Source organism: Panulirus ornatus, chromosome 1 (genome assembly GCF_036320965.1).
Source record: "Panulirus ornatus isolate Po-2019 chromosome 1, ASM3632096v1, whole genome shotgun sequence".
Lineage (NCBI taxonomy): Eukaryota > Metazoa > Arthropoda > Malacostraca > Decapoda > Palinuridae > Panulirus > Panulirus ornatus.
Window position 1 is genome coordinate 92,919,338 of NC_092224.1, and position 23,159 is coordinate 92,942,496.

The 23,159-nt window shown below is 46.4% G+C and overlaps 1 protein-coding gene across 1 annotated transcript in view; it reads right to left on the reverse strand.

Moving 5' to 3' along the window:
• Positions 1 to 677: 677 nt before the first annotated feature.
• The window catches only part of LOC139751024 (uncharacterized), a 37,581-nt gene continuing 15,099 nt past the window's right edge, over positions 678 to 23,159 (reverse strand). The window contains exons 2-7 of the mRNA XM_071666120.1: positions 18,053 to 18,337; positions 17,456 to 17,683; positions 9,673 to 9,845; positions 6,469 to 6,618; positions 6,098 to 6,202; positions 678 to 2,678 (exon numbers count right to left, since the gene is read on the reverse strand). Coding sequence (XP_071522221.1) covers positions 2,418 to 2,678; positions 6,098 to 6,202; positions 6,469 to 6,618; positions 9,673 to 9,845; positions 17,456 to 17,683; positions 18,053 to 18,337 — 1,202 coding nt within the window. The 3' untranslated portion in view covers positions 678 to 2,417. The remainder of the gene's footprint in view (positions 2,679 to 6,097; positions 6,203 to 6,468; positions 6,619 to 9,672; positions 9,846 to 17,455; positions 17,684 to 18,052; positions 18,338 to 23,159) is intronic.

The window sequence follows — 23,159 nt, forward strand, 5'->3', positions numbered from 1 at the left end:
ATAGAATCAATAAAAAAGAGTGAACAAGATTCTTGGATGTCTTTCAAATTTAAGTCTAGGAATTAATCCTTCTTCCGCACATCATTGATGTGTCCTTCATCTTCAATACCCTACTTGAAAAATGACGATGAAAAAAAACACCTAAGAGCTAGCAAGATGACTCCTGGATACAGAAACAAAATGTAATGTGTGTCAACTAAACGACTTGAATTTTATCTCAGAAAAGAAATGATGAGGTGATGTAATACAGGTACTCAAAATTATCGAAGGATTTGATAAAATATGCTGCTAAGTCTTGAATCATCTAATTTCACTTAGTATTGAATACAAACTCGTTGGCAAACATATGACCTTGAATGAAACGAAATACTTTGTCTTCAAGATTGTTAACACGGGGAAACGATTTGACAGTTTGAGTGGCTGGAAGACATTTCAGAACCAACTTCATAGATATTTCATTTCAGTGTCAACGACTAGCATTTTTGCGGCCTTGTGGCATTGACATTTTGCAGATAATTCTTTGAATTATCTCTTGTTTATCTGCTGTTATCATACTATTATGTGAGTTTCTGATTTCCTCTTGCATGAACACTAGAAGGGACTCGGTGGTATGTCAAGGTTCAATTAAAACAATTCATGCAAAGTTCATGTGACGCCATGCAAAACACAAAGTAATGTGGGTTTGAAAACTTTATTGATATTTACATAGATATCGGCCATATTATCCATGAAATTATATAGAAAATATATTTGAAAAATATTTTATGTAGATTTTATGTATGTATGGTATCAAACGTAGTCCGTAAAGATTAATTTTGTCCTCTTTATAGCTGTACTTAGATGTGTATTGTTGTGAATTATAGACTGTTGCATCATACTTAAGGAGACAGGTAATTAACTTTCATATCCTATCGTAAGAGTGGAACTTAAATGAACTTTGCGAGTTTATATACATAGTCTTTTACCGAGGTGAACACATTTCTGAAGTGACTATTCGTTACATTCATGAAGATTTTGTTACCAGGTTATGGTCTATACAGTGCCTAAAACAAAAAAAAAAAAAAGTCCGGCCCCTATATATTTTTAAAGGTGATACACAAGCAAGGTTATTGTGGGTACAAGCATATGACGTACTCAGGGTGAAATAATTGTACATATGATCGCTGAGTGAACACCAGCAACCCGCCATAGTGTCCTCAGGCGTCAGTCAGGCCTTTATTTTTTGGAATTTTGTTTTTGGGTGCACTATTTCCTCCACTAGTGCCTCAAGATGTTGGCGCTTATCTTCCTAAAGAGGAGAAACCCCAAATTCTCGCCTTAAAGCAAGAAAATGTGGGATTTCTAGGCGCACTGGGCCTAAACGTCTGCAGATGGTGATTAAGGATAAAGATGACTAAGTACTCATGTAAGTATGGCGACGCCTTTGAAAATATATGGGGGAACAAGTATTTTCCCCCCTTTTTGACACTGGGTTATCAAAGTGTATCTGATACGTTGGTTAAAAAAATGATTCATGGGAATCGAAGGCCCATACGTAGTGTTGTAACTGATGGTTGGGTAAACGATTAATGCATATGGTTTAGAGGTCCTTGTGTAGTTTTGATAATACGTTAGATAGAAAAAAAATATTTTTGTGAAGTTTTGAGGCTTTTTAAACCGACGCGTCGGATAAAAGAATATGTGAATTTAATAGGCCTTCATGTAAAGGTTAAAGCGGTATGTTGGGTAAAAAGATTTTTTTTTTTTTTTTTTTGAAGTGATGAGGCCTTTGGAATGCCTGAAGAGAGCCATCCCAGATGAAATTTTCTAATGTGACGGAGCAACACAGCTGGAAATGATTTAAACTTGGGATGGATTTGTTTTTCATGATAGATGTTTACCAGATGTTTCGTAGGTAAAACATTTGATCTAATGAATCTGCTCTCGCAGGGAGTTCTTTAACACAGAAAATAGTAAAGGCAGATATTTGAATGTCTGTTGCACGAAAATTTCTAAGTTAGGGAGAGGCAAAAAAGAAAGTATAGGGCAGCCTCAGAACATAGAGGTTTCAGCCACATTGGCCCCGGATCTCCTTATTTGCCTCTTACATTTGTTGTAAACATCCAACTGAAATGCTTCGGGCTGGGCATGTCTGAATATCTCGGGGCTCGGTACACGTAATAATCACCTCGACACACTAATGACGTTAAGTTATATCTGTACATTGTTTAGGGAGCTTTCCAATACTGGCATTTGACTGCCTCACCCTTCATATTAGACATTGTTTTATGTCGGTGAGTTACAGTGAAATCGACATGGTTCTCCCGTAAAGTCTACATCTTAGTTTTAGTTCAGAAGTGCTGATATATCCAGTTTCCACCCAGTTATACAGCACCCTCGACTCTGTCTATGTCCTACGTCAGGCCAAGCCGCCTTCCTCATTTCTCGCCGCCGTGTAACTCCAGCAGGAAGAACTCGTCGGTGATGTCAGTAGGGTTGGGCAGGGCGAAGTGCGCCGGGACGCTGCGGACCCACAGGGAGGTGGGCGTGTTCTGGCACCCTAGGTATCGGTGGTGCAGCTCCCGCCAAGAGAAGGGCGGCGTCACGTTGCACGGGGCACCGAAGATGGTCCGCTGGAGCCTGGCGCCCGACCCGTCGTGGGCGGTTGGCGTGGACAGTCGTACAGCACTCAGGGACGCCTGCCGGACACAATCACATGTTAACATAGAAGATGCTTGCTTGGTCGACCCAGCCGGAGGCCATCTCTTAAATATCTGATATGACTCGCTTTGTGGGATATTTTGCCACCAGAAACCTAAGTAGATTAAAAGGAAAAATTTTTTTAGTTCCTTAGATATTTTGGGAAGCAGTGACGGCATGTGCAAGAGATGCATTTAGCATGCTGAAGATGGGAGGTGGGCAGATGAGAAAAGGTAGTGAGTGGTGGGATGAAGTAAAGTTGCTTGTGAAAGAGAAAAAAAAAAAAGGTGGTTGTGTTACTGTGGGGGAAGGAGTGCAAATGATTAGGGGATGTATAAGAGAAAACGGCAGTAAGTCAAGAGAAAGGTACAGGGGTTTAAAAAAAAAAAAAAAGCAAATGAGAGTTGGAATGAGCGAGTATCAGTAAACTTTGGGGAAAATGTTTTGGAAGGAGTTAGGTAATGTGAGAAAGACGAGAACAAAAGGGAACACTGGTGAAGAGGGTAGTGATGAAGTGAGGTGATGGAGTGAGTATTTTGAAGAATTGCTAAATGTGTTTGATGGTACAGTGGCAGATGGAGGATGTTTTGGTCAGGATGGAATACGAAGTGGAAGAGTCAGAGAGTGGTCCGGTGAAGTGAGAACAGGTGGTGAAAGGTTTGCACAAGATGAAATGCAGGATGGCGGTTGGGGTGGATTGCATTGCCTTTAGATTTATTAAGAAATGGGTTGACTGTTGCTGATTGTTTGGTAAGGATTTTCAGTGTATGTATGGATCATGATGAGGTGCCTGAGGATTAGCGAAATGCATGGATAGTACCATTGTGTAAAGACAAAGGGGATAAAGACGAGTGTTCAAACTACAGAGATATAAGTTTGTTGAGCATAAATGGTAAGCTGTATGAGGGAATATTGATTGAGAGGGTGAAGGCATGTACAGAGCATCAGATTGGGGAGGAATAGTGTGGTTTCAGAACTCGTAGAGGATTTGTGAATCAGATGTTTGCTTTAAAGAATGTGTGTGAGAAGTACTTAGAAACACATGGATTTGTATGTGGCATTTATGGATCTGGAGACGGTATATGATAAGGTTGATAGAGATTCTTTGTGGATGGTCTTAAGAATATACGGTGTAGGACAGCTGCTAAAAGCAATAAGTTTTTATCGAAGGTGTAAGGCATGTGCACGAGTAGGAAGAGAGGCAAGTTGATGGTTCCAAGTGAAGGTTGGTTTGCGGCAAACTGCGTCATAAAACTTGGATATAAGATGTAAATCATCATAGTCCATATATATATGTTTGTTTAAATTGTTTATGGATGAGGTGGTGAGGAAGGTAAATGCGAGAGTCTTGGACAGTGGGGTGAGGGTGCACCCTGTATGGGATGCAAGGGCCTGAGAAGTGAGTCAGTTGTTTGCTGATGATACGGCATTGGTGGAAGATTCGAGCGTGAAACTGCAGAAGCTGATGACTGAATTTGGAAAGATGTGTGAAAGGAGGAAGTTGAGAGTAAATGTGAATAAGAGCAAGGTTATTAGTTGTAGCAGGGTTAAGGGACAGGATAGTTGGGTTATGTGTTTGAATAGAGAAAAAATGGAGGAAGTGAAGTGCTTCAGAATGGAATCATGCAAGCGGAACTGATTATAACTCCGGGTAAGTGAGTATGCGAAGGTTCTGGGAGCATTGAAGAATGTGTGGAACTAGAGAGCGAAAATAGGTGTGTTCGAGGGCACAGTAGTCCTTGTAATGTTGCATGGATGGGAGACACGAGTTATGGATGAAGGTGTGCGGAGGAGTGTGTATCGTTGGAAATTAAATGTTTGTGGACAATATGTGGTGTGAGGTAGTTTTATTGAGTAAATGATAAAAGGGTTAGAGAGATGTGTGGTAATGAAAAGAGTGTGGTTGAGAGAGCAGAAGATGTGTTAAAATGGTTAGAACGTATGGAAAGAATGAGTGAGGAAAGATTGACAAAAAGGATATATGTGTCAGAAGTGGAGGGGGAAAAGGAGAACCGAGAGACCAAATTGCGAGAATGAAGTGTGAACCATTTTGAGGGATTGTGGCATGAACTTGCAGGAGGGTGAGAGGCGTGCATGGAATGGAGGGGATTGGAACGATATGATTTGCAGGGGTCGACATGCTGTCAATGTGAAACGTGTGGGGTAAACCATGGAAACGAGCTGTGGTTTCAGTGCATTACACATTACAGCTAGAGACTGAGTGTGCGCGAATGTGTCCTTTCTTCGTCTGTTCCAGGCGCTACATCGCCAACGCCCTCCAACAGCAAGATTCGAACCAAGTACCATTTGCATGGAAGCTGAGTATTGGGCAACTTAGCCGAGCGGTTATTGTACCCATCTACCACGCAGATTGTATGAGGTTCGATTCCTTGCTGTTAGATGGCATTATGTATGTTCCATGCATGTACGCGTTCATATGCCCTATATTTATGTACTCTCCCCCCCAAAAAAAAGTATCGTCCCCCGGTCCTGAAGTTTCGCATAATGTACACCTGGCCAACCGAGATGAAAACCTAACTTGGCTGCAGATGTAAACTGCAACAGGTGACACTAGAAAGCTAATGTGCACCAGCGGAGTGTCGGTGATAAGCACTGAACGGAATTAGATTTTTCTTGTCAAGTTAAATGATAATTCTTTTTTTTTTCAGACAACCCATTCGTGGGCCAATCAGGCCTCCTGTTGTCTGTCTTTCTCATGTAAACTCATACAAGTTCGAATCTCAATCTGCTAATTGTAGATTATCAGAAGCATTAGGGCCTAGGGGCCGATACATTTTTAGGAAGGTGTACATATGCTGTATGTACATTGTATATATCATACAATGTGAGATGTATATAAATCAGTGAACAACGTCCCCGAGCCGAGTGCTGTTCATTTGGAGGTGAGTGTGGCAAGTGTCCCTCGGCTAATTAAAAGTCCTGCAGGTGGACGGAGGAAACCACTTTATCCCCGTTTTCTGTGTGGAGATGGGGCGGAGGGCGAGGGGTGGAGAGGCTCCTCTCTAGCCCGAGTGGCGTCAACAGCAGGACACACGGACGGCTGCGACTGTAAGCCTTCTTGAGAATGTTCTGTTTAGAGCCAGGCTGTCATATCGATCCGGGAGGACGTGGAGGGAAAAAAAAGGGGGAGAAAATGAGGAGAGAGAGAGAGAGAGAGAGAGAGAGAGAGAGAGAGAGAGAGAGAGAGAGAGAGAGTGCTAGGCACCGTAGCCCAGAAATGTGAGATCTGCTAAGTGTTCGGATGCCGTCCTCTCGCCAGTTCATTTTTTTTTCTTCTTAGCGAGTTAGTAGTTGTGTCAAGATGGCTGCCTGCCGCCTTGGATGAAACGGTACAACCCTGGTTGTGACAGGGAGGTGTGTGTGTGTGTGTGTGTGTGTGTGTGTGTGTGTGCCGTACCTGGTGAACCTGGGCGGTGCAGACGTGGGTGTGGGCGTAGTGCATCCAGTGGGAGGAGAACTCTTGTCCCCAGGAGTAGTCCTCGGAGCCGCCCGCCCCGAACACCTGCACAGAGGGGGAGACACACAACACAACCATCATGCACCAGACCTGACCCTAAGCTCTCATGTTCTCCCTACATGTGTGTGTGCGACAGCGGGATAACCTTTCGCACATGAAACAAAATTAAGTACGACATCTCGTACTGAATATATCCATGAAATTCATAGTAACTGATGGCGCATTGTGGGACATATATCGCCAGAGTTTTGGGCGTTACAGTATCGATAAATACATGTCAACAACATTGTCTCGAGGGAGGAAGACCTTACCTGGACGTTGTTGTGGTTCTCAGAGGAGGCGAAGGTCTTGACGACCTCACCAGCGTAGGAGGTGTCCACCAGCAGGGTGACCTGCCGCGCCAGGCAGTCCTCCAGGTCCTTCAGCAGCTCCCGTGGGCTGTATACCTCGCCACCCCACGCCTATAGGAGGGTGGACGTGGGTGTACTGATCATGTGTTGCCCGCCACGCTGCTGCCACACCTGTCAGCCACGCACCACTACCACATTCTCCCAGCCACGCCACTGCCACACCTCCCTTCCACACACTGCCACATCTCCCTGCCACACTACTACCATTCCTGCCACAGACCACTACCATACCTCGCCCTCACTCCGCTACAATACCTCCCTCTCATGCTACTACAATACCTCTCTACCACACCCTGCCGCACATCTGCTTCACCAACACCACCACACAACATTTGCCACTACCTCATCGTCCCTGTACGGTTCCACCTATTCCCACATCCACTGCCAGGTATCCAGAGCACTCCGCTTCCTCCTGTTGTATATTCACACTTAACTGGCTAGTCTCCCCCCCCCCCCCTACACCCATCATCTCCTGCTCCTCATTCTCTTACTTTTATTGTACATCAGCTTTCAACTTTCTTCTTCTTGCATCCACTCTCTCCTATCACACACACACACACACACACACACACACACACATATATATATATATATATATATATATTCACACTTGGCCGACTCACGTGTTAGGGAGGTAGAGTTAGGGACAGACTAAGAAAAGGCCTCATTCGTTCACATCCATTCTCTATTTGTCATGTGTAATGCACCGAAACCACAACCTCTTATTCACAACCACATACACGTTTCCGTGGTTTCTTCCGGACACTTCATATGCCCTGGTTCACTGTATTGACACCACATCGTCCCCTGTATACCACGTTGCTCCAAATCACTCCATCCCGTACACGCCTTATGCCTTCCAATATATTTAGATCTCGAATTCTCAAAACCTTATTTATTCATTCCTTCCATCTCCAGGTCGCTCTCCCCCTTCTCCTTAACCCCTCCGCTTCTGACATCCTTTTTGTAAAGCTCTCCTCACTCATCCTCTCCATGTGTCCAAACCATATCAACACACCCTTTTCAACTCTCAACCACACACTTATTATAACCACGCCTCTTTCTTACAGTTTCTTACTCGAACAATTCGCCTCGAAACACATACTGTTGTCAGATATTTAGTTTTCCACAATTAACCCTCTTCAGTACATATACTCATGCCTTGCATCCATACAACAGTGTCTGGTCTATTATAGCTTCCAACATACCCATCTACACTGCCAGATAGTGACCTTCTCTTTCCACACATTCCTCTATGCGAACAGAACTCCCGTTCCCTCTCCCACCTTATGAATCTCTTCAGTTCTCATAGGTCCACTTGCTGACACGTCCACTCTCAGTTATCTAAAAAATTTCACTTCCTCCAAGTCATATGTATTCACATGCACATCCTGAGTAATCCCTCTCCGCACACTATTAAACTTAATTAGCTTGTGTTCACATCTACCCTCAACTTTTTTCCTTTCACACACGCTTCCAAACTCAGAAAGCAAGTTCTGCAGTTTGTCGCTCGAATCTGCCATCAACGCCGTGACATCAGCAAACAACGGCATACCTAATGCAAGGGTCTCAGGGAGAGGAACAGTCCTCTCCCTAAGACCCCTGCATTCACCTCCCTCACCACCTCAGCCATAAAGAGATGTTAAAGAGCCACGTGAGCATCACACACCCCAGCCGAAGGCTCCGCCTTCAAGTGGAACAGCGCGCCCTCCTCTTTACCTGATCCCACACACATCTTACTTTCTTGATAAAAACTCCTCATTGCTTCCAGTAGCTTTCCTCCTATATCATATATTCGTAACACCTTCCACAAAGCATCTCTATCACCCCATCATATGCTTCCCCCAGCTCCATACATACCACATACAAATTCTAATGTTTCTTTCTAATAATTTATAGCAGACATTGTTAAAAGTAAACATATCCGCACATCCTCTGTTACTTTTGAAATCACTTTCTACCCTCCCCCCTCATCTTATATCCTGTGCTTGCTACCACTCTTTCACTCACCTCTGTCCTGTACAGCAACTTACTCGGTTCTATCAACAAACTTATGTCTCTGTAAATCGATTATTGTGCCAGTCATCAGGCACCTCACCATGATTCATGCATACATTGAAAATCTTAATTAATCAATCAACAACACAGTCACTTCCTTTCTTTAAGAATTTAACTCCAGCCGCCTTGCCACATATCATCTCATATAGGGCTTTCGCCACATTTTCTCTTTTCATCATACCACCTGTTATGCCTTTCTCTTTGCATACCTCCCCGACCCAAAGACCCGACCTCTGGCACCCTATCATCATGTCAAGCGCTTCTCTCGCACATGCCAACTCTGCTTCCTTATTACCTCTTCTTACTAAGCCCTAACTTACCCGTATCACATTCCTAAGCTGAGCCAAAACACCCAGGTTCTTATCCTTAAACATACTACCTATTTCTTCCTTCTTATCTTGGTTACATCTACACACATTCATTTACCCCAGCCTGGGCCTTGGAGGAGGATAAGCACTCCACACTTGGCTCCTTCTGTTTCAACTTTTAGAAATCTGAATACAAATGTGGGGTGGGGGAGGATGTTTCCAGCCTCCCTCTCCCGGTCCCTTTCAGTCGTCTTCTGGGACACGCAGGGAATACGTGGGCAGTATTCCTTCTCCAGTGAAAGCTTGGCTATTGATTTGCTACAGCGCTGAGGGGTCGCCAAGAAAGTTAGATTTTTGTCTACAGAAGCCGGAATGGAAAGAGCAAAAACTTTCCCCAGTCGTGGCCACGCCTAATGACAGGTACAAGGAAGAGTATGGAGAAAGGAGTTTAGAAAGTAGTCGGGTTAACTTATCAAAAATAATGGTGTAAGACTTTGACCTAATAACATCTCCTGATGGCCGAAATTGGTTAATGGTAGAGCTTTAGAACGGTTAGACGTAACAAGTGGAGTGCCACAAGGATCAGTCTTGGGACCAGTTCTCTTTTTCATACCCTGGACCACAACTGGTGAAGAGAATGAGAAAAATCATCATTGGCCGTTGTTGCTAACAGCTGCCTTTCGCCCCTACGACGGAGGAAGATGCAGAGGAAACGACCACTGATGGTTGTGGGACTTACCAATCCGTTGCGGTCCTCGTCCCACAGGAGGATGGTGCCGTCGTTGAGGGCTGGGCCGGCCAAGTACACGACCAGGGAGTCAGTGCAGAGCGGCGAGGCGCAGAGGGATCGTAGGTGATACCGCAACGCCAGCTTCATCGACGACGGGTACACGGCGTGCTGCAGCGTCGGGTCTGCGGCAGAGGTGGAGGGGATGGTTTGTGGTTATCGTGCGCTGCAGGGGGAGTCAAGGAAGGTGTCGGGGAATTGTGGAGGGATTGACGGTGTCTGAGATTTGTGGGCGCGGGAAAGTTGGTGTCTGGAGTTTGTGAAGGGGGTCCAATACCTCCTAATGTCTTTGACTGGGCTACTTTAGTATCTCTGGTTTGTGTGAGGACCAAGATTGTAGGGTTGTTGTTCACAGTGTAAGTAGTAGACTCGATTGGTTTTTATGGCGGTGAAAGGAGGCCTTCTGGTTGTCCTCTGAGTCATAGGAAGCGATGGTGGTAATAAGCAAATAGCTTTCGTGAGTTGTGGTGGGTAGAGAATGGGCTCTGGACTTTAAAGAATTGTCAGACTATAGTTTAAGGCAGGAGATATGAAGTCCAGATGAAATACCTGAATTCTGGGTGTTTGGATTGACGAGTAACACCTTAACATCGTAGGATTACTTCCTGGATCCGAGAGAAAATAAAGGAAACTAGTAACATGAACTCCAGAAACCTCAAGATTTCAAGAAATGTCTTCGGCTTTCGTAACGAGATTCTAACTATAAATGAAACGACGAAATTGCAGGGACAGGATCAGTGAGTTTTGAGGCAGGAAGGATGTGGTCAAACGAAGAATAATGCTCTGAAAGGTCTCAACACAAGACACAAGGGAAAGATGTAGAGCAAGTATGAAGCATATTTATAGGAAAGGCAGTAAGGAAAAACGTACCAACTTACAGGCCAGTATCAGTGACAAACAGTGTTACATACTCTTGGCAGAGATAACCAGGAAGGAGATAGATATGTACTTGTTCGTTAGAAGTAACAAGCTGTCAGATGGCATGTTATAGATGGGGTTGTAGTACAGTGGATAGAAAGTTGTTTTGACTGACCGTGACCAGAGCTGTGATTAAAGGTCGAGCCTCAAAATGGTTGGGTGTAACAAGCAGCGTGGCCCAAGGAATCAGGTTTTGGAACTGTACATATCAAAGACATTGGTAACGAGAGCTGCGTTGTGTAGTATAACAAAACTCGCAGACGATACTGAACTGGAAAATAAAGATACCACGGAAATTGAATGGCTATAGAGCTATGAGCTGACACAGACTAGCTAAAGGACTCTCGCAGGTGGCAACTGAATTTTTAGTTTCTGAATGGAAAGGTTTACACGCTGATAAGAAGAAGCAGAAAGCAAGATACAGTATGAATTTCGATGAGCTGTAAAAGGTAAACAAGAAAAAAAAGAATTTGGTGTGGTAATCTTTGATGAGCTTAACAGTGCATAGGAGAGAAAAAGGCGAGCCTCCTCTCACGGCCACGGTGATGTTCGCTAAGTTGGAACCTGTTTACCTGCCAAGCCAAAGGGATAGAGGCGAACACCTGGGAGGACTGAGGACCGTCTTCCCTCCCGCCGGGGATGTCACTCAGGCTGGTGCACCAGGTGTCACTGACGCTAACCACCACACACCACGGAAGTGAGGGAGATGTAGCCATCAAGGGAAAGATATCAAAGAGAATATTCAGAAGACGAGATGAACTTAGAGACAGGGGTACGAGTTATCATCTAAGAGACGTTGGTAGGGAGGCGTATTATCAACTAAGACTGGGGGACGAGTTATCAACCAAAAGACGTTGGTGGGGAGGCTTATTATCAACTAAGAGACGGGGGAAGACCTATTATCAACTAAGGGACGTTGGGGGGAGGCGTATTATCAACTAAGAGACGGGGGGACGAGTTATCAACCAAGAGACGGGGGGACCGAGTTATCAACCATGAGACGTTGGTGGGGAGGCTTATTATCAACTAAGAGACGGGGGAAGACCTATTATCAACTAAGAGACGTTGGGGGGAGGCGTATTATCAACTAAGAGACGGAGGGGGGGCACTTATTATTAACTAAGAGACGAGGGAGGGACGTATTATCAACTAAGATACGGGGAGACGAGGTATCAGTTAAGAGACGAGAGAGACGAGGTATTACCAAAGTTGCCTTTGAGTCTGTTGTGGCCATGGTGGTGCTCAGGAACGTATGAAAAAACACATGCTAGTAGACCCTTACTGCAGTGTACAGCACTAGTTCGGTCATTCCCACTTTAACGGATGCACTAATGTGCTGGAGAAGGTACAGAGGAAGGCAGTAAAGTCTATCAGAGAAGTAAGGCAACTAGGCTGCAGGGAGAGGCCAGCGGATATGGAAATGATGCAGTGGTTGACGTTGCTGATTATAGATTCACACGGGGGCTTATGCGGGTTCGAATCCTGGGTTCGACGGTCGGCCCACAGCCATCGCACCTGTTCATCTCCCCTCCGGAGTTGGTGGAAAAATGGCTCAGCTGGGATATATATATATATATATATATATATAATATATATATATATATATATATATATATATATATATATATATATATATAATCCCTGGGGATAGGGGATTAAGAATACTTCCCACGTATTCCCTGCGTGTCGTAGAAGGCGACTAAAAGGGGTGGGAGCGGGGGGCTGGAAATCCTCCCCTCTCGTTTTTTTTTTTAATTTTCCAAAAGACGGAACAGAGAAGGGGGCCAGGTGAGGGTATTCCCTCAAAGGCCCAGTCCTCTGTTCTTAATGCTACCTCGCTAACGCGGGAAATGGCGAATAGTTTAAAAGAAAAAAGAAAATATATATATATATATATATATATATATATATATATATATATATATATATATATATATATAAGTTCCCGAACGAAAATGTGATGTAAATATTCAGCAGCTCTTCAGGATTCTTCGCAATCGGAAATGCCAGGTGGACGAAAGGACATGGCAGGCAGCTAGACAAGGATCAAGTCACAACAAAAATGAAGAGGGTGGAGGAATTACGTCTGAGGTAAGAAATGTGTGGATACATGGGACAGCATAAGATACACAGGGGAGTGGAGACACTGTACTCAAGTCCAGAGGAATTGTCTGATACAAAGGAAAGGGTGGAAGACGACGGTCTCGTGAGTGTACCAGAGAACTCCCTCAATGTCAGGGTAAATGGATAGTCATACTTACATACATTCACAGTCGTACGTACAAACACACACACACACACACACACACACACACACACACACACACACACGAAAATCAGGAGGAGTTCCAAATATGTGCTCCATCTTGACTCATGCGTGGTAGCGGGTGTTGGGAAGGTGTGAGTTGGGCGGGGTAATGATAGAGGTGGGCGGGGGTAATGACAGAGTTAGGCGGGGGTAATGAGAGGGCGGGGAGTCTCAGCCTCCGCCCACCTGGTCACCTTCAGACGGCGCGCCCTCCCGGGAGCTGCAGGAAAACGGCCTGACGCAGACTAATCATGGCTCGTGATGGTCGGACTTTTTGTGTTACTGGCGACGAAAGTTTTGTTAGGAAGGTTCCCAGGAGGGTTGTTGGCCGGAGGTGAGGGAGGGCCGACCAGCCTGGCCACCCCACCAACCAGCCACGGCTGGGGAGTGTGGTGTGCGCGTGGTGAGGGCCGACCAGCCTGGTGTCCTCACCAGCCACGGCTGGGGAGTGTGGTGTGTGCGTGGTGAGGGCCGACCAGCCTGGGGTCCTCACCAGCCACGACCGGGGAGTGTGGTGGTGGGAGATGTGTGATGAGGCCAGACAACCTGGTGACCCTACCAGCCACGGTAGACTTCCTCTTACAAGAAGGGACTGTTGTTCTAGGAAATACATGTACGTATTATACTAATTTACTGCCTGGCCAGGAGTCCTTTGTTTCTTTTTAAGACTGTGCGTCTATGTACAAAGAGCGTAGGGCATTTGAGCAGTAAGTGCTCGGTGTCTTCTTTATGGTATATGCATTTTGTGCATGAGTGATCTTGGGTTACGTTGAAACGGTGTTTGTAGTGTTGTACTGGTGGGTGATGCTTGGAGCGTAAGCGGGAGAGTGTGACTCGTGTTTCTCTGGGGAGTGTGGCTTCTGATGCATGTGTGTGTCTGGTGGGTTGAAGTTGACGTAAGATTAAGTTGCAAGGTCTCTCGTTCAGTTTTAGTCTCATCTTTATAATGTTTATGTGCTTTGTTAGGGCTGCATTCATTGCCTTTTCCGTTACCGTGAGGTAATGTCAAGAACGAATGAACAACGGCATCATTTGCGCACGTCCATGCTCTAGCTGTCACTTGTGATACACTGAAACCAGACCCATCCACAGCCAAACCCCACAGATTACTCCATTCGCACTGGCGACCTTATATGCCCTGGTTCAGCCAGCTCCTCTCCCTCCCAGTATACCACATTCGCTTCAACTATTCTATCCAGAGCCCACATGCTGCCTGCCTTCCTTCCTGAATGTTTAAGCCCCGATACTCTACAGTAGCCTTCACTCCATCCTTCCATGTTGTCTGTCTCTCCACGCACCTCTTTCTCCCTTCACGTCTTATAATATCGATCATATTAGTCTTATCTGATTCCTTCCGTATGCCCCAGCCAGTGCAGCACACCCTACTCGGCCCTCACTCTGATTACGCTTATAACGACAACTGAATTCAAACCAGCAACAGACCAGTGGGTCCTAACGAGGCTGGTTTGTGGTAGCGGACGAGAATAGAAACTTTTTTTATTATTATTGTGGTCGTTAAGGAGGTGGAAGCAAAGGCACTCGTGGATCTGAAGCGAAACCATTTTATCAAGTCTCTCCTTAAACGTATCTGTGGTACTACTTTCATCTTTCATTGGTACATCATTCCATATGTTAAGAACCACAGTCTCCTACACGCATTCCTCTCACGATCGAACCCCCTCATTCCAGTAGTGTCCTGAGTTTTTTCAGGACGTCTTCTCTCTTCCTTCCCTTTTGCCCAAGGCTCGCAAGCACACAGAACTATCCAGGTACCTAGAGACAGATCAGAGGCTATGATAGCGAGGTGTGATAAGGAACTTATTGATGCACAGTTAGAGTCGTCGGAAATTAGTTATCTGGACTGCTGGCCAGATATGACGTAAATTCCTGTACCCTCAGTAGAATGCCGGGAATAAACACAGGATGAATCTGTCAGCAGGGAGGCGGAAAGCGATTTCTCTTATCGATTTATTGGATTATGGGATGGAATCCTCTCTATCAGGGATGGCCTCCATATGAGTGGCATTGTCATGTCCGCCTTGGTAAAGTGTTGGACGACGAGAACCTTAGGATCTATATCTCAATAGACGTAGATTAGTCAGGCAGATGGGATAACCGAATGAAGAGTTCAGAAGGACAGGAAACACAAGATAGGTTAACTAGAGGTCACACACCAGGTGTGCAGGTGAGGAAGATGGCAGAGCAGGGACAGCTATTGGTTTCTCCCCAGGCGGCAGAGGTCACTAGCCAGGTCGAGGCAGGGATAGGATAGGTCACGTGACACACATTGGGAATGAGGCAGGCAGGGGAAAAGGTCAGGCAGCATGAGGTCACTACCCAGGTCAAAGGAGGGAATACGGCAGGGCAGGTCAAATTAGGGTAACTTCTCACTCCCGCTGTTGCGCGCAGACACGATTAACAATAATGTTGTACGGGCCCACACGACTGCCTGACAAGACCCCCCCATGATAGATCACGGAGCAAAATTATCTTAATGTCATCAATTCAAGGAATATCATTTAAAGAGAATGTTTCAGAGAAACTGAAAATAGTCGTAATCTCAGAAAAGTGGTTACATTCTGAGAATAAACATTCATTCGCCGAAGTGAAAATAACTGGATACAAACACTTAGTAAATATGTCGTTTGCTTAAGCTAGGAGATGTTTTGACTTATGATGAAAGTAGCCTCGGTCCACTGACAGTGGTGAGCAAGCTAGACGCTCATCCGTATGGTTCTCTTTACACTGACGTTGTCGACAACGAATGTAAACTGCGTTCTGACGTCATATACAGACCCCCCTCCCCCTTAAGCAAATGGAAGATGTCAAAATGCTATTCGGCCAAAGTGAATCTGTTGTAAACAGTAAAGATGTTATCATTGCACGTAACTTTAACAGTGCAGGTGTAAACTGCAGTACGTTAAAACGATCAAGAGAGAAATAGACCAATTATCTTGAACTTTTTCTTTCTCTTTTGACCAGTTTATTAACAAACGGACTCTGAGGCCAAAGACATCCTGGCTCTTGCGGCCGCCAACGACAGACTTTTATAACGGTTAAGACGAGCTAGGCTCTGGCAAATAGCGACTGTGACATCATTAAACTACAAACAAATACAAGATTTGAAATGAAAATGAGAAATTAGCAACACTAACTGGAGACTAACAAGTCCCAACTGCAGAAGAGGAAAGGAACGGGGGTCCTTTTCTTATACTGTGAATGACAAAGCCTGACGAAAATGTCTGATGAGAAAAACGGTGGGAAAACTCGCCATGGCGTAGGTAGCAGCGACGTCAGCCACGCAGGGAAGGAGGGTGGTGGGGAAGTCCTCATCCTCGGGGGACTTCATCTACAGGGGAATAGACTCAAATAATTTGGATCCTCACAGTGAAGTACTCTTGAGAGGAGGACTGTTTGGTCTCAAGGAGTTGATAAGGGTCCGAGGTACCGGTACACCACCTGGGACGGACCCAGACTTCACATGCAGCAGCCTAGTCCATAAAGAATTGTTCAATATCGAGGAACTCCATCCATGAGAAGCTATTGTGAAGTGAATTAAAACGATACTCAAGAACAGAGGGAGTAACTAAAGATGATAGAATACAGAGAAATGATTATCTTACTTAAAGATAGCAGACTGGGAAGATGAATTCCTGAATTTGAATGTTGCACAATATTTTGACAAGTTTGGCGAAACCTACCTCGTAATGGGTACCGACAGACAGGAATGGAAAGACAGGGAATGGGGGAAAAAACGACGCACGAATAATTTAACATATAATAACATATAAGGCAACTGAACCAGTGTGGAGACACAAGCCACGCAGAGATGGCAGAGTATAAGAAGGCTGGTGTCTGTCACGTCACAACAAGTCCAGAGGAGCAAAGGAAGTATGAGGGAGTAATTCTTTATACATCTGAGGAGGACCTTAGACTGTGCCTAAAGTCACTAGAAGACAGTGTCAGACATAGATGAGGTCACACCTGACGAGTTGAATACAAAGTTCCACGGTGTATAGGACGTATGATAAGACTGCAGCTGGAATATACCTCAGCAGCTTGATCTCTTGACGTCACGAAACAGAAGACTGCAGGTGCAGGGAAACACAATGAGGATGACGTTAAACGTGATGAGAAGACGAGAGGGGAAACGATTGATCCACAAACACTGTGGGTAATAAGAACCAGGGATGCATAAATATCGCCTTTAACTCTGCATTTCGATGGAAGTAGACCAGTTATTTTTTTTTTTACCCAATCTACAATTAGCATTCCAGAACAGAAAACAGAAGGAAGCTAGACAGGGCCAATGTCAGAAGTAGTGAGGAAAGGAACCGAGCTGTGGACACATGGGACAAGCTGAGCGCAGTGGAGGCGAGTGGCAGGGATATGACATGGGGAGCCTACGAATGCAAGACTCCCTCCTCCCCGTACATAGAGGTTATCACACATTTTGTTAAAAACCTATAGACACATTGAATGCCACCCTTTTTATTTCATAAGACTTACCGGCATTTTTCTTCGCCCCGTTGGCGTAGAAGATCTTAATGTTGCCCTTGTGGAAGCCATTGTGCCGGAGCATTTGGTAGACGGAGGTCAGGGTGCGACGGGAGGACTCCGGTGACAGATCCCGGCTCCACCCGCCGGACACCACCACCGCCTGGTCGCACATCTCGAACAGCCGGCAGCGAGTGTGGAGGGTGTCGTGACGCGCCGAACACCGCTTCGAGTTCACACCTGAGCACATTGACGTAAATCACTTTCATTAAGACTACAAGTGTGGGGGGACAAAACATGTTAGAATAACTTTTACGTTGATGATGCTTCGTGAAATGAATCATGCTAGAAAACGAGGTATATATATGTATATATATATATATATATATATATATATATATATATATATATATATATATATATATAGTATCAACCATACATATGTAGGGAAACTGGTATTACTGTGATACACGAGAGGTTCTCCTCCACCAGCACTAGAGGTTTCCCCTCCACCAGCAGTAGAAGTTCCCCTCCACCAGCAGTAGAAGTTCCCCTCCACCAGCAGTAGAAGTTCCCCTCCACCAGAAGACAAAGGGCAGTGTTACCAACCTAAAGGATCGCACACGAAGTGGTCGGTATCGTTGAGGGGCCGCAGACGGTGACAGGGGGCGTACCCGAGGGCGTCATCGCGACAGATGAGGCGCTGGACGAGGCCGCGGCTGAGCCTGGGACCGTGGGCGTGAGGGCGGGTGAGGGAGGGCGCGTCCTCCGCCCGTACCACCAGCGGCGGCAGGTTGATCTCACACCGGCGGCTGTAGTTCTTCCTGCGGCCGCGTCGCTCGAACAGGTTGCGGCAGCGCTCCTTCACCGCCAGCGTCAGGCAGTCGCCGGGCTCTGGTGGGTGGAGAAGTGAAGGCAACAATGTGTTAAGGATAATCATCATCAGTCTAATCCTGTGGGAAATACAGGACACGAATGAGATACAGATGTACACATGTGTGTCTGGGTGTATGTTTCAGTAGCTGTGTATGTGTAAACGTGTATACATATGTATACTGGATTATATATGTATGGTTAGAATGTGTGCGTCTGTAGCTACCTCTTTGCATCTGTGTACTTGGCGCAAATGGGAGAATGTTACACACTGGCAGGAACTTGTACATAAACCTATCTCTTCTGCTGATACAGTTCAAACCTTTCCCTTATACTCTGGATTTAGTGTTTTCTCCTAGGCTTCTGCCACTCACCTGCCACTCTATTACTGTACAGGTATTTCTTCGTGTCTTCTCTAGCTCGGTGTATTCCCCTGAGGCTCTGAGTGGATCTCTTTCTTCTAATTTCAGGCCGCTGATCATTGCTGACGTGAGCAAGACAATGGTTCTCCCTGCTCGCTCTTGGATGTTCTCCAACAAATCTACGTATTCCTCCTGATGATTAAGTGGCCAAACAGGTGATTCATAATCTAGTTTGGGTTTGATATGTGCTGCAGACAATTCATAATCTAGTTTGGGTTTGATATGTGCTGCAGACAATTCATAATCTAGTTTGGGTTTGATATGTGCTGCAGACAATTCATAATCTAGTTTGGGTTTGATATGTGCTGCAGACATTTTTTATGAACATCTTATTTGTGTCTTTGAAGGGAATCGACGGTGGTGGCAATCCTCACATCCACGTACTGAAATTCTACACGCAGGGATGGTTGACATTCTACTTAGGGTCATCTCTGTGGTGTTGAGGACGGTTAGGCTTCCCTTCGTAACTATCTGGAACTAATAATCAAACACTCAACCCTCTCTCACGACCCTCATAACCAGTTTTCCATCGTACTTGATCTCGTTTTACTTCAGAACCTTCCCACTATTCATATACTGTTTCTGTTCCTTTAGAGTCCTCCGACCAGTCTTATCCACCCTTCGAGACTCCGACTCTGGTACTCTGGGAGAGCTCACTGGCCATCACGGCGCAGCATCTGCTTTGACTTTTCTTCGTCCGGGCTGGCTGGGGTGCCTCTTAGCTGTGCTGACTGTATAGCTCCTCCGTCCGGGCTGGCTGGGGTGCCTCTTAGCTGTGCTGACTATATAGCTCCTTCGTCCGGGCTGGCTGGTGGGGTGCCTTTTAGCTGTGCTGACTGTATAGCTCCTTCGTCCGGGCTGGCTGGGATGCCTCTTAGCTGTGCTGACTGTATAGCTCCTTCGTCCGGGCTGGCTGGGGTGCCTCTTAGCTGTGCTGACTGTATAGCTCATTCGTCCGGGCTGGCTGGGGTGCCTCTTAGCTGTGCTGACTGTATAGCTCATTCGTCCGGGCTGGCTGGGGTGCCTCTTAGCTGTGCTGACTGTATAGCTCCTTCGTCCGGGCTGGCTGGGGTGCCTCTTAACTGTGCTGACTGTATAGCTCATTCGTCCGGGCTGGCTGGGGTGCCTCTTAACTGTGCTGACTGTATAGCTCCTTCGTCCGGGCTGGCTGGGGTGCCTCTTAGCTGTGCTGACTGTATAGCTCATTCGTCCGGGCTGGCTGGGGTGCCTCTTAACTGTGCTGACTGTATAGCTCCTTCGTCCGGGCTGGCTGGGGTGCCTCTTAGCTGTGCTGACTGTATAGCGGGTTATCTTGTTTGGGATGGAGTCCTTTGCCCCCATCTTCTACCAGGTCCTTCTGGTATAAGTTTATCCCGCCAATAACATGAACATTCTGGGGATAACTGAAACCTCTACTTTTTCCTGGAAACCTTCCATAATCGTTTCGAGTTCTGCTTCTTAAAAGCTGGAGTTGTTACAGAGAAGCAGTGAATACTTTTTTGTGTGAGCATTTGTACCATACCTGCAGGTGTTTTATTCGCCCCAGTATGGAGTACTGTCCACATAGTTTAGGTGGAGCTTCCTCTTTCTCTTTACCAGTGAAAGTGGAATCAAAAACCCTCCGTCGCTCTATACCTTCAGGTATCCCCTGTCTCCAACCCTCTCAATCCATCATCATGTTGCTGTCCTCTCCTAAGTACTTCGGCCACTGCTCTCGTGAGCTGTCTGCGTGCGTCCCTACCACCAAGGCTTGGACCCGTGACCCGCGCCTGCCTGCTGCTTACCGTAGTGTGTGTGTGTGTGTGTGTGTGTGTGTGTGTATGTGTGTGTGTGTGTGTGTGTGTGTGTGTGTGTGTGTGTGTGTACATAAGGTTATTACATGGTATACATACGAGGTCAAGAGACGGCCCGGCAACACGAGTGTACAATGCTCTCCCAGCAACACACAGATGGTGATGACGAGCCAAGATGTGCTACTGGTGTGGGGTGTGGAGGCAGCTCTCCTGACATGGCTTGCCTTGAGAGTAGTGTGTGTGTGTGTGTGTGTGTGTGTGTGTGTGTGTGTGTGTGTGTGTGTGTGTGTGTGTGTGTACTCGTCATACTCCTCTACTCTCTTAAGTTGTCATGACTGACTTACATACACATTCCTACACATAAAATCATTAATATACATTAAGAAAATTAAACATGTGCATTTACATACGCGAGAAATACATACAAAGAGAGGTACATAATAATCTATTATTTTCATGAACCCAATCATACACACTGAGCATAATACGTCAAGTAGTGTATCATACAATTGCTACAAACATGTGACATCTGGCTCTCTGTCTCCTCAGCACATCTCATCCATTCATCCTCTGGATAGCCCGCTATATACTGGTCAGGCCACATATACCGCGTCTTAAGGCTACTGGGGTTATCACGTCATGTCACCAGCGGGTAAATGTTTAGTGATGTGTACACTGGATCACTGTCAGTACTGCGTTGAAATTACTACAGTTAGGTCCACACTGCTACCGTCGGAGAGAGAGAGAGAGAGAGAGAGAGAGAGAGAGAGAGAGAGAGAGAGAGAGAGAGAGAGAGAGAGAGAGAGAGAGAGAGAGAGAGAGAGAGAGAGAGAGAGTTGGCTGTCCATTCAAGATGACTGGAGGAGGAGGATGTAGGTTGGATCCGGGTGTGTCTGGGGGTTACAAAAGTGACTGAAGAAGACTTCTGTGGAGACGGACGCTGACAATCTACTCTGGGGAAGCTGTTTATCCTCCATAAGCAGTAGAAGTTCCCCTCCACCAGCAGTTATGTATGCTTGATGTCTGATGTTGCTCCTGTGGTGTCGGGGTGCCGTGATGTGATCGCGAGGTCGTCTGCATACGAAAGGACCTTGATGTTGAGGTCTGCCTGTTCGATAATGGGACGTCATGTGGGAGGCCTGGACAGGGTTGGAGTTAGAACTGTCCCTCAAGAGAATTTCACCGAAGAGCTCATTGGTATTAAAAGTGAAGGCGTTGTGAATGGCTCTGGTATGGTAGCCGGCAATTCAATTGGCCAACCACTATTTTGTCATTGTTATGGAGGCGCTGCTGTGCCAACTATATTTTGTGTGAGGATGTGATGGGGTATAGTGTCAAAAGCTTTGTGGATGTCTTTTTCCACTAATACCTTGTGGGAAGAGAGTTGTGGCTGGTTGAAGGCATTTAGGATATGTCGTGTGAGCTCACGGTGTAGTATGGTGAGGGAGTGGCTGGGTCTAAAGACATGCTGTGTAGATGTGAGTGGGATGTTTGGCTTGTTTCTGCTGTGGGTCAATTTTCAGAGTCTTGATAATGAAGAAAGAGGTGATATATAGAAGGAGTTGGGTGATTTTGGAAGGTTTTAGGATTGGTATCACGCTGGCAAGTATCCAAATGTTAGTGATTTTGTTGTGTAACGCTGTGAAATGTTTTCCTGAGCTGATGACTTTCCGTGGTCGAATCGCCTGAGCCTTTGGCTTGAACCAGAGTGAGGGAAGTCGAGTGATTCCAGCCATTCCATGTGAACCAGAATGACTCATGACGCTGGTCAAACCGTCGACCTTTAAGACGAGGAGCAAGACAGCGCTGGAAGACCCTCCCTCATCCCCAGGCGATCCTCTGATGATGTGTTCTCGGGTCGAGCGTCACCGATGGCCTGGTCGCATGATACCTGCGTGATGTGTGATGAAAGGACATGTCCCCCTCCTGAGTTCGAAACCATGTCTCGTTTGCGGTGTGTACCGAGACGTCGTCGGTCGTACACCGTTCACGGAGTGCGTTACACGTTCACTGCGTTGAGTGCGTGGTGAAGGGGAAGGACGTCGACGTGTTGAGTGCGTCACTGTCAACATCTTTCAAGCACAAAGGAGCGTTTGCAGAGCCTCCTCCCTGGGCGGTCACGAACGCCACACAGAACGACGTTAAAAATATATGTATATATAGTGACGGCGGACCTGTGTGTCGTCAGCGGCCACGGACAAAGGTTCTGAGGGGGGAACCAGACGACGACAGAGGGGGGCGGCCGACTGGTTGATAAGACCGGGGGGGAATGGGAAGGGGACCGGGACCTGTCCCAGCTGGGGCTGCCGGACTGCTGATCCCTTTTCTCCCAGCCGACGCGGTGGCCGAGATGATCACACACACACACACACACACACACACACACACACACACACACACACACACCTGTGGGGAGTAGCGGGGGCCGCCTACCTCCCACCAGAAATTACAACGGGCGGGGCGGGGCGGGGCGGGGCGGGGCGGGTGGACTGTGTCGCCGCTCCTCACCACGACACCGCCTGTGGTTATCGCCGGCCGACTCCCACTTCTTTCGGGACCCCGTAATGAAGACGGATGCCTGGCGGAGGCGAGGGCCCTGGCTCTCGGTGCCTGCCACTGGCTCATGAT